Genomic DNA, 12,180 nt, shown 5'->3' with positions numbered 1-12,180 from the left:
TTGCCCCCCACCCCCTGACAGGCACAGGTATGTGATGTTCCCCTCCCTGTGTCCATGTGTTCTCATTGTTCAACTCCCACTTAGGAGTGAGAACATGGGGTGTTTGGTTTTCTGTTCCTGTGTTAGTTTGCTGAGAATGATGGTTTCCAGCTTCATCCATGTCCCTGCAAAGGACAGAAACTCATTCTTTTTTATGGCTGCATACTATTCCGTGGTGTATATGTGCCACATTTTCTTTATCAAACCTATTAATGATGGATATTTGGGTTGGTTCCAAGTCTTTGCTATTGTAAATAGTGCTGAGATAAACATATGTGTGCATGTGTCTTTATAGCAGCATGATTTATAATCCTTTTGATATATACCCAGTAATGAGATTGCTGGGTCAAATGGTGTTTCTGGTTCTAGATCCTTGAGGAATTGCCACACTGTCTTCCACAAGGGTTGAACTAATTTACACTCCCACCAACAGTGTAAAATCATTCCTATTTCTCCACATCCTCGCCAGCATTTTTTGTTTCCTGACTTTTTAGTGATCACTATTCTAACTTGGCATGAGATGGTATCTCATTGTGGTTTTGATTTGCATTTCTCCAATGACCAGTGTTGATAAGCCTTTTTTCTCATGTCTGTTGGTTTCATAAATGTCTTCTTTTGAGAAGTGTCTGTTCATATCTTTTACCCACTTTTTGATGGGTTTTTTCTTGTAAATTTGTTTAAGTTCATTGTAGATTCTGGATATTAGCCCTTTGTCAGATGGATATATTGCAAAAATGTTCTCCCATTCTGTAGGTTGCCTGTTCATTCTGATGATAGTTTCCTTTGCTGTGCATAAGCTCTTTGGTTTAATTGGATCCCATTTGTCTATTTTGATTTTGTTGCAATTGCTTTCAGTGTTTTAGTCAAGAAGTCTTTGTCCATGCCTATGTCCTGAATAGTATTGCCTAGGTTTTATTCTAGGGTTTTTCTGGTTTTTGGTCTTACACGTAAGCCTTTAATCCATCTTGAGTTAATTTTGGTATAAGGTGTAAGAAAGGCATCCACTTTCACTTTTCTGCATATGGCTAGCCAGTTTTCCCAGCACCATTTGTGAAATAGAGAATCATTTCCCCATTGCTTGCTTTTGATAGGTTTGTCGAAGATCAGATGGTTGTAGATATGTAGGTGTTATTTATGAGGTCTCTGTTTTGTTCCATTGGTCTGTATATCTGTTTTGGTACCAGTACCATGCTGTTTTGGTTACTATAATCTTGCAGCATAGTTTGAAGTCAGGTAGTGCGATGTGTCGAGCTTTGTTTTTTTGCTTAGGATTGTCTTGGCTATACAGGCTCTCTTTTTTGGTTCCATATGAAATTTAAAGCAGTTTTTTCTAATTCTGTGAAAAAAGTCAATGGTAACTTGATGGGAATAGCTTTGAATCTATAAAATACTTTGGGCAGTATGGCCATTTTCATGATATTGATTCTTCCTATCCATCAGCATGGAATTTTTTTCCATTTGGAAAAAAACTTTTCATTTGATTTTTGTAACTTTTATTTTAAGTTCAGGAATACAAATGCAGGTTTGTTACATAGGTAAACTTGTGTTATGGAGGTTTGTTGTGGAGATTATTTCATCACCCATGTATTAAGCCTAGTACCCATTAGTTGTTTTTTCTGATCCTCTTCCTCTTCCCACCCTCCACCCTCTGATAGGCCCCAGTGTGTGTTATTTCTCTCTATGTGTTCATGTGTTCTCATCATTTAACTCCCACTTATAAATGAGAACATGTGGTCGTTGGTTTTCTGTTCCTGTGTTACCTTGCTGAGGATAATGGCCTCCAGCTCCATCTATGTTCCCACAAAGGACATGATCTCATTCTTTTTATGGCTAAATAGTATTCCATGGTATATATGTACAACATTTTCTTTATCCAGCCTATCATTGATGGACATTTAGATTGATTACATGTCTTTGCTATTGTGAGTAGTGCTGCAGTGAACATATGCATGCATGTCTCTTTATAATGAATGTTTCCACTTAATTCAGAAGTTTTAACCATTTAAAACTACCTTCTCAACTGCTCATACAGTGCTGATGGGAGTGTAAACTGGTACAGCCACTTTGAAAAACTATTTCACAATATGTTTTCAGGCTGGGCATATTCATATCCTGTGATTTAGCAATTCCAGTCTTAGTTATATGCCAAACAGAAATACATCTATAGGTTCAGCAAAGATATGTACTAGAATAGCCATACAATGCTATTCATGATGGTCCCAAACTGGACACTATACAGAAAGAGCAAAAAGGATAAATAAATTACAGTATTTTCTCTTTTTAAAATTTTTATTTTATTTTAAGTTTCGGGATACATGTGCAGGACATGCAGGTTTGTTACATAGGTAGATGTGTGCCATGGTGGTTTGCTGCACTTATCAACCCATCACCTAAGTATTAAGCCCTGCATGCCTTAGCTATTTATCCTGATGCTCTTCCTCCCCATCCCCATCCCTGACAGGCCCTGGTGTGTGATGTTCCCCTCCTTGTGCCCATGTGTTCTCCTTGTTCAACTCCCACTTATGAGTGAGAACATGCGGTGTTTGGTTTTCTGTTCCTGTGTTAGTTTGCTAAGGATGATGGCTTCCAGCTTCATCCATGTCCCTGCAAAGGATGTGATCTTACTTATTTTTATGGCTGCATAGTATTCCGTAATGCATATTTACCACATTTTCTTTATCCAGTCTATCACTGATGGGCATTTAGGTTGATTCCATGTCTTTGCTATTGTGAATAGTGCTGCAATGAACATAAGCATGCATGCATGTATCTTTATAATGAAATGATTTATATTCCTTTAGGTATATACCCAGTAATGGGATTGCTGGGTCAAATAGTATTTCTCGTTTTAGATCCTTGAGGAATCACCACACTATCTTCCACGATGATTTCACTAAAATCCCACCAACAGTGTAAAAGCATTCCTATTTCTCTACAGCCTCACCTGCATCTGTTGTTTCTTGACTTTTCAGTAATCACCATTCTGACTAATTATAGTATTTTCACACAGTGAAATACTATACTATGATAAGAATGTGTTACCAACAACTACATGTAACAACAAGAAAGATCTCAGAAACATAAAATTGAGTGAAAGAAGATATATACAGGGGATTGCATATTGTGTAATTCAATTTTTTAACTAAAATGTCTCACAAAATCCACCTCTGCTGTTTGAAGTAGGACAACAGTTACTCTTGGAATTATGACTGAAAATGCACATGGGGGTGTAGTTTCTGGTGATTCTTTTTCTCCTGATGTGGATGCTGGTTTCATGGGCTGTGTGCAATTTGTGAAAATGCTTTGAGCTGTAAACTTAGGATGTTAGTACTTAAATGAAAACTTTTAAAAAAATGTAAATGATGCTATCTTTCGTGCTTCCTCAGGTTTATTGTCTCTTTCTGTTAGTGTTATAGAGGTACTATTTTTCTTTTTTTTTTTTTTTTTTTGAGACGGAGTCTGGCTCTGTCACCCAGGCTGGAGTGCAGTGGCGCGATCTCGGCTCACTGCAAGCTCCGCCTCCCGGGTTTACGCCATTCTCCTGCCTCAGCCTCCCGAGTAGCTGGGACTACAGGCGCCCGCCACCTCGCCCGGCTAGTTTTTTGTATTTTTTAGTAGAGACGGGGTTTCACCGTGTTAGCCAGGATGGTCTCGATCTCCTGACCTCGTGATCCGCCCGTCTCGGCCTCCCAAAGTGCTGGGATTACAGGCTTGAGCCACCGCGCCCGGCCTAGAGGTACTATTTTTCATATTTGTAGTTACCTCCTATAAAAATTCATAGTGACATGTATAAAATGAGTTGCATCTGTTACCAGCTATAAAAAAGCAATGGAAAATAATTTGGAAAAGGTCATTTTAAAAATTTATTTTTGTTTCAGGGAAAAAGCTGTGACAGACTACCAAAGAGGCCACAGTTCTTTTCAGGTCTTTTCATCAAAAAGTGGTCTATTGCTCTACCTCTTGAATATGGGCTTGCTTTGGCCAATAGAATGTGAATGCTGAGTGTAGACCTTAAGAGGTTTGTCAAGCTTCTCCTCTCTGAGAGCACTTTCATCTCCATGTGACAAAGTCAGGGTAGCCTGCTGGAGGATAAGAGACCAGGTGGAGGGAAGACCTCACAGGCATGTTCCCAGTGACCTGCTAGTTGACTGCAGACACGTGAGCAAGCCCAGACATAATCAGTGGACCTGCCCAGCAAATCTACAGACTTCAAACTACAGACTTCAAACTTAATAATTTTAAGCTGCTATGTTTTGGGGTGGTTTGTTTGCAGCAAAATCTGATTAATGAGAGCTCTTCACAAAGTGTGCTCTGAATATTTTATCAAGCTGGTCCACATGGACTGCATATACATGCTGTATTGTCACCATCTTCAAAATACATCTAAAACCACACCATTTCACCCCATTTCCACAACTACTGTTTGTCAAATCCACCATGGTGTGTCACCATGATACCATAATGGATTCATAAATGTTATTTCTTTTCCTGCCCTTGCCTTATGCAAGTCTGTCCTTCACCAAAAGCTAGGGAGATCCTTTTAAAGCAAAAATATCATATCACCCCACTGCTCTAAACTTACCAATGGTTTCCCATCTCTTTCAGAGTAAAACCCAACATTTTCTCACATTGGCTACAGGTTCAACAGTGTCTGGCCTTTTCTTGCCTCCCTTATCTTATCTCCTACCCTGCTGTATTAGTCTGTTTTTACAATGCTATAAAGAACTACCTGAGACTGGGTAATTCATTTTAAAAAAGGCTTAATTGACTCAGTTCCACATACCTGGAAACTTACCATCATGGCAAAAGGCAAAGAAGAAGCAAGGGACGTTTTACATGAAAGCAGGAGAAAGACAAAGTGAGGAGGGAACTGCCAAACACTTTTAAAACCATCAGATCTTGTGAAAACTCACTCACTATTATGAGAACAGCATGGAGGAAGCTGCTTCCATGATCCAGTCACCACCCACGAGGTCCCTCCCTCAACAAAATGGGGATTACAATCAAGGTGAGATTTTGGTGGGGACACAGAGTCAAACCATATTATTACACCCCTGGGGACTCCCAAATTTCATGTCCTTTTAACATTTCAAAACACTATTATGCCTTCCCAACAGTACCCCAAAATCTTAACTCACTCCAGCATTAACTCAAAAGTCCAAGTCCAAAGTCTCATCTGAGACAAGGCAAGTCCCTTCTTCCCTGAGCCTGTAAAATCAACAAGTTAGTTATGTCCAAGATACAATGGGAGTACAGGCATTGGGTAACTGTCCCCATTCCAAATGGGAAAAATTGGCCAAAACAAAGGGCTATAGGCCCCATGTAAGTCCGAAAACTGGCAGGCCACCCATTAAATCTTAAGACTCCAAAATGATCTCCTTTGACTCCATGTCCCATGTCCAGGGCATGCTGATGCAACAGGTGGTGTCCCAAGGCCTTGGACAGCTCTACCCCTGTGGCTCTGCAGGGTACAGCCCCTGTGGCTGCTTTCGTGGGCTGGCATTGAGTGCCTGTGGCTTTTCCAGGTGCACAGTGCAAGCCATTGGTGGAGCTACTATTCTGGGGTCTGGAGGATGGTGGCCCTTTTCTTATAGTTCCACTAGGCAGTGCCCCAGTGGGAACTCTGTCAGGGGACTCCGACCCCACATTTTCTCTCTGCATTTCCCCTAATAGAGGTTCTCCATGAGCGTTCCACCCTTGCAACAGACTTTTTCCTGGACATCCAGGCATTTTTATACCTCCTCTGAAATCTAGGCAGAGACTCCCAAAGTTCAAATCTTGTCTTCTGCACACCTGCAGGCCCAACATCATGTGGAAACCAAACCAGTAAGGCTTGGGCTTGCATCCTCTGAAGCAACAGCCTGAACTGTAGGTTGGCCCCATTTAGCCATGGCTGGAGTGGCTGGGACACAGGGTTCCATGTCCTGAGGCTGTACAGAGCAGTGGGGCCCTGGACCCGGCCCAGGAAACCATTTATCCCTCCTAGGCCTCTGGGCTTGTGATGGGAGGGGCAACCATGAACGTTTCTGACATGCCCTGGAGACATTTTTCCCATTGTCTCGGTGATTAAAATTCATCTTCCTGTTACTTATGCAAATTTCTGCAGCAGGCTTATATTTCTCCCCAGAAAATGCCTTTTTCTTTCCTACCATATAGTCAGGCTGCAAATTTTCCAAACTTTAATTCTCTGCTTCCCTTTTATATCTAAGTTCAAATTTCAGATCATCTCTTTATGAAAGATATGACTGTATGCTTTCAGAAAAAGTCAGGTCACATCTTGAATGCTTTGCTGCTTAGAAATTTCTTCTGCCAGGCACCGGAAAATTCTCTCTCTCAAGTTCAAAGTTCCACAGGTCTCTAGAGCAGGGGCAAAATGCTGCCAATCTCTTTGCTAAAGCATAGGAAGAGTGACCTTTGCTGTAGTTCCCAAGAAATTCCTTGTCTCCACCTGAGGCCACCTCAGCCTGGACTTCATTGTCCTTATCACTATCAGCATTTTGGTCACAACCATTCAACAAGCCTCTAGAAAGTTCCAAACTTTCCCACATCTTCTTGTCTTCTTCTGAGCCCTCCAAACTGTTTCAACCTCTGCCCATTACCCAGTTCCAAAGTTGCTTCCACCTTTTTAGGTATCTTTATAGCAGTACCCCACTCCTGGTATGAATTTTCCGTATTAGTTCATTTTCACACAGCTATAAAGAACTACCTAAGACTGGGTAATTTATTTTAAAAAGGTTTAATTGACTCACAGTTCCACATGGTTGGGGAGGCCTCAGGAAACTTACAATCATGGCAGAAGGTGAAGGGGAAGGAAGGTATATCTAACATGGTGGCAAGAGAGAGAGAGAAAGTGAGGGGGAACTGACAAACACTTTTAAAACCATCAGACCTTGTGAGAACTTACTCACTATCATGAGAACAGCATGGGGGAAAGCACCCCTATAATGCAATCACCTCCCACCAGGTTCACCCTTTGATATGTGGGGATTACAATCAAGATGAGATTTGGGTGGGGAAACAGAGCCAAAGCATATCACCTCCTTACCCTTTTCTCACTGTTCTGGCTTCTTGGTCTCTTCAATGTCCCTCAAACATACTATTCAAGACTCCACATCTTCACTTGCTGTTTCTCTAGCTGGAATGTTTTTTGCCCAAGTAGCCACATATCTTACTCTCTCAGCTTCTACAGGTTTTTGCTCGAACACCTCTTTCTCATTTGGTGATTCTGTGACCATCTTCTTTAAAATTTCTCATCTCCAGCAGCACTTCCTAATATACTCTCATGCTTTCTTCTTCCCCATCCGTAGCACTTACTGCCACCAAAATTGGGATGTGTATTTATTTCCAAGGGTTTTCATAACAAATTACCACAAACTTGGTAGCTTAAAGTAACAAATATATTGTCTTATAGTTCTGGAGGCCAGGAGTCCAAAATCAGAGTGTCATCAGGGCTCTCTTCCTTTGACAGCTCTAGGGGTGGATCATTGCTTGTATCTTCCAGCTTCTGGTGGCCCAAGGTATTTCTTGGCTTGTGGATGCATAACTCCAATCTCTACTTCTACCTCCACATCCCCTTCTCTGTTTTCTCTTCTCTCTCATGTAAGGAACTTGTCATCGGACATTGTGTCCACTCGGATAATCCAGGATGGTCTCAGTTTGAGGTCCTTAATTTTATTATATTTTAAAGACTCTTTCTTTTTCAAATAAGTTCACAATCACAAGTTCCACTTTGAAAGTGTGAAAATATATTTTTGGGAGCCATCATTCAACCCACTGCAACATGTATGTATGTAATATATGTGTGCGTGTGTGTGTGTGTGTGTGTGTATATATATATATATATATATATATATGAATTGCCAGATCATAATTGCCCTCATTACTTCTCTTTTCTTTTGATCTTGATATTCTCTTGCTCCTCTCTCTCTCTTATCTTCTCTTGGTTTTCCGCTTTCTCTACACTCATCTCAGAGATAAGCAACAAACTCAGTTTCAGGAATTGACAGATATTTTCATTCCATGCCATAGTGATTCTCAACTCTCCTTACAACGTATACACACACACACACACACACACACACACACACACACACACACACACAAAGGTATTATCTGCTATCTGTTTCTGCTCACAAAGGTAACAAGTTTTAATATTTTGCTATCGTATCCCTACAGGTACGTAATAGATCCCTAATAATGTATATTAGTTAAATATATATTTTAGACACGTCCAGAGAGCATAGCCTTCCCAACCATTTTCCCATGCAAACCTTAATCTAGTGGCAGCTTGGACTGCCCAAGATATTTAACAATCAATGTCTTTTCCATTATGGTAGTTGATCCTCATAACCATTGTGTAAGAAATGCCAAGCAACTATTATTACTCCTGTTTTACACATGAAGACTTAGTGTTTCCAAAAGTATAGATGGGTTGGCCAAGTCACATGGTGGAAAATATATCCAGGGCTGAAATTCAAGTTGTTGCCAGAGTTTTGTTTTTAATCTTTCATTTCCTAATCCCTACTGAACATGTCTTTCCTTTTCTTAACGCACACATTTAATATCCCTATATGACTATGCCATTGTATTTTGATTCATTTGAAGTTTTCAGAAAATAATCTGTTTTTTGTATGTCTAGGTTTTAAATAGAAATATATTCATCACAACTTCTTTATTGCATCAAGGGACCAAACTACATTCCAGAAGCAAACATTAAATCCTTTCCATTTTTAAGCATTGTTCTCTTTTGCACATTTATTCCCTAAAGCAATTTTATTTTTGTTTCTTTTTTCCTCTAGGACCTATAATTCACATTTTTTCATTTTTATTTTATTACTGTTCTGCAGGTATAGCAATTCATAATTCCAACTATATTCCTTTACAACTAGCTTTCATACTCGGCTTTTAAAGAGGTATGTTTTCCTCTAGGGAGAGCCCATTCGCTAGAGAAAGACCCAGGTTTGGATTCAGGGAACTGGGACTTTTGATCTCTGCTCCCCACTGTCTGTGGTTGTGTGTTATTTACTTCCTTGAACATCTGTTCTGGAAGTTTATAAAATGGAACAAACCATTCTGCCTAGCGTGTCTTAATTAAGAAGAAAGAGAAAGCATTCTTGAAAGTGTGGTTTGTTCTTAGCTAAAAGATGTTATTAATGCAAGAAACTCTCCTGTTTAAAACTGTTACAATAAAAGAATTAAATTCCCACTAATGTTGGCCCACTATGTTGAATACAGCTTAAAAATATATCTCCCTTTGCTATTGGCAAAACTATAAACCAAGAGTGAGCAAATCTATGTATGTATGGGTGTAAAGCACATTTGATCAATGAGGTTCTAGTGTGTGTGTAGAAGGTGTTAGATATATAGGTAAGGAGAGTTGAGAATCACTATGACATGGAATGAAAATCTCTTGTCAATTCCTGAAACTGACCTTGTTACTTATCTCTGAGATGAGTGTGGAGAAAGCGGAAAACCAAGAGAAGATAAAAGAGAGAAAGAAACAAGAGAATATCAAGATCAAAAGAAAAGAGAAGTAATGAGGGCAATTATTATCTGGCAATTCATATATTTGACGATATTTATGTATCATCTATTTTATGTTCACCCACTAAAGGATACATTGTGGCACCTAGAAGGGAAATATAAAATTCAATAAAAGGCAACTGTGTGAGTTATATCAGAAGACAAAACACAATTGTGTAAGGTGCAATTTACTTACAGATAAAAGAAAGCACTCTAGTTTAAGCAGAAAGGCATTTAATACAGGTTAGTAAGTGCTTGCAAAAAGTGTTGCAAAAACTCAAGAAGCAGGCTCTGCCACCAAAATTCACTCCCAGCACAACATCAAGAATGAGATTGTTGAGGGAGTTGCTACCTCTGTCTTAGAAAGACGGGAAATCAGGAAGCTACCATCTATTTTGTTGGCCCCAGAGCTATTAGTGTACGGCAGATCCAAAAACAGCTAACTCGCCCATCACCATCTCTCTTCCTACTCAACTTGGTCATAAATTTACTCACAGTCTTAGAAACCCCATTTGGGGTCACAACCATTGAGAATTATTTTCTCTAGCTCTCTAGAAGGTGTATGGCCTTAGAGCACTGACCATATGCCCAGATGCAGACACCCAAGAGCCTGAGATTGATGTAGACATGGTGATGTCATATTACCATGGGCAATGTCCTAACTGAGTCGTTAAAGGAGAAAGGATGGAGGAAGCCATACAGGCTCCCAGTCGACCTTTCTTTCTAATCAATTGCAATTGACTAGTCAGATCTGCTGGCCTGGCAATATGCCAGTTTCTTCAGAGCTTCCTTGACCTCTCGGTTTCTTAGGCAATAAATGAAAGGGTTGAGAGAAGGAGTGACAATGGCATAGAAGATGGAAATAATTTTGTTCTTGTTGAAGGCACGGATAGCTCGAGGTCGAGCATACATGAAAATAATGGCTGAATAGAAAATGGTGACCACCATAAGGTGGGAGGCACAGGTGGAGAACGCTTTCTGTTTTCCTGTGGGCATGCGTAAGATGGTGGCCAGAATGCATCCGTAGGACAGGACAGTAATAAAGAGTGGGAAGAGGAAGGCGCCCAGTGCCAGGATAAAGTCCACCAACTCAGCTATGGACATGTCTGTGCAAGAGAGATTAAGCACTGGAGAGATGTCACAGAAGAAGTGGTTGATGACATTGGGACCACAGAAGCTGAGGTGGGAGATGAAGTAGATCTTCGCCAGGGAGATGCCAAAGCCAATGGCCCAGGAACCAAGAGCGAGGCGGAAGCAGAGCCCATGGCTCATTATGGTCGGGTAGTGGAGTGGGCGACAGATGGCCACATACCGGTCATAGGCCATGGCGGCCAGGAGCACACATTCTGTGCACATGAGTGCAATGAAGAAGTACAGTTGTATCATACAGAGTGTGAAAGAGATGCTGTTGTTCATAGACCAAAAACTAAACAGTAACTTGGGCACAGTCACAGAGATGTACCAAGTCTCCAAGAAGGACAGGTTGGCCAGGAAGAAGTACATAGGCTTGTGCAGTGGCCGATTTTGCTGCACCAATAGGATGATGATCACGTTTTCAGCCACTGTCAGAATATAGGCCACAAGGAATATCAGAAACATGGCTGCCCGCACACTCAAGCTCCCGGGGAATCCCACCAGAATGAACTTGGTGACTCGTGTCTGGTTCTCCAGTTCCATATTGGAGACACAGGGCTTAGGTCTCCTGGGGAGGAAAAATCATTTGATCAGACTCCTTGGTCCAGCTATATTTTTCCACCCTTGTCTTCTCTATCAGTAACAGTAACAGTTATCATTTATTAATACATATTATAGTTCAGACCATGAACTGGGTACGTGAGGCACACAACGTAATTTAATTTCCACATAGCCGTGTGTGTGTGTGTGTGTGTGTGTGTGTGTGTGTGTGTGAGATAATATCTGCTTTAATGATGAAGAAATCGTGTCTTGGAAAGGAATTAAGTAACTGACCAAGCTGTCACTGGTAGCAGGGCAGGAATCACATCGAAGTCTCAGTCTAAAATCCATGCTGCTTCTACTATCTTGCACCGTCTGACACTTTACAATTGCCAATTCCAAAAGACACACCTGACCTTCCTGTCTCACCACCTACCCAGAGCTCTGGAAGTTCTTCCTTACAACTCCTTTATCCTTCACATGCTATTATTTTCATCTACCATCCCTGGAGATAGAGAGTAGCTGTCATCACCTGTGAGGTACATGAGAAAGTGAGTAGCAGAGATTTGGGCTTTTCGGTATTAAAAATCCCCTGGACTTCATTCAAGTCAAAGGTCTGCCACGGATTTGCTATGACCTTGAAATCTTACCCTCTCTCAGATTCAGTTTCCTCTGTTGTCAATGTGAATATTAATATTTATTCAGCTTATGTCGTTGAGAATCAAAATCCAAATGAGTTAATGTAAATGAAATTGTATAAAAACTAATAGCAATAATCATGAAAGGGGATTTTCCCCCATATTAGAGCAGTGATGAAGGTAAGAATATGCTAACAGGAGGGAGAGGAGGAGCTGCTGTGATCCAAAGCAAAGCCGTGAGCGAAGTAAACATGGGCCTCATTCAGGGAATGTGACGTTCTTGGGAGTAAAGGTGGGGATCACTGAG

General features: G+C 40.7%; 1 protein-coding gene across 1 annotated transcript; it reads right to left on the bottom strand.

Moving 5' to 3' along the window:
• Positions 1–10,302: 10,302 nt before the first annotated feature.
• On the bottom strand, positions 10,303–11,238 carry OR6B1 (olfactory receptor family 6 subfamily B member 1). Its single transcript, XM_015448210.3, has one exon. It carries the CDS (start codon positions 11,236–11,238, stop codon positions 10,303–10,305), a length of 936 nt encoding a protein of 311 aa, XP_015303696.3.
• Between the last annotated feature and the right edge of the window lie 942 nt (positions 11,239–12,180).

This window comes from Macaca fascicularis, chromosome 3, assembly GCF_037993035.2.
Source record: "Macaca fascicularis isolate 582-1 chromosome 3, T2T-MFA8v1.1".
NCBI classification, from domain to species: Eukaryota; Metazoa; Chordata; class Mammalia; order Primates; family Cercopithecidae; genus Macaca; species Macaca fascicularis.
This window is presented reverse-complemented; position numbering and strand designations above follow the sequence as displayed.

Excerpts from the sequence above, each read along its gene's own strand:
- OR6B1 (XM_015448210.3), bottom strand. The coding sequence starts at position 11,238 with ATGGAACTGGAGAACCAGACACGAGTCACCAAGTTCATTCTGGTGGGA.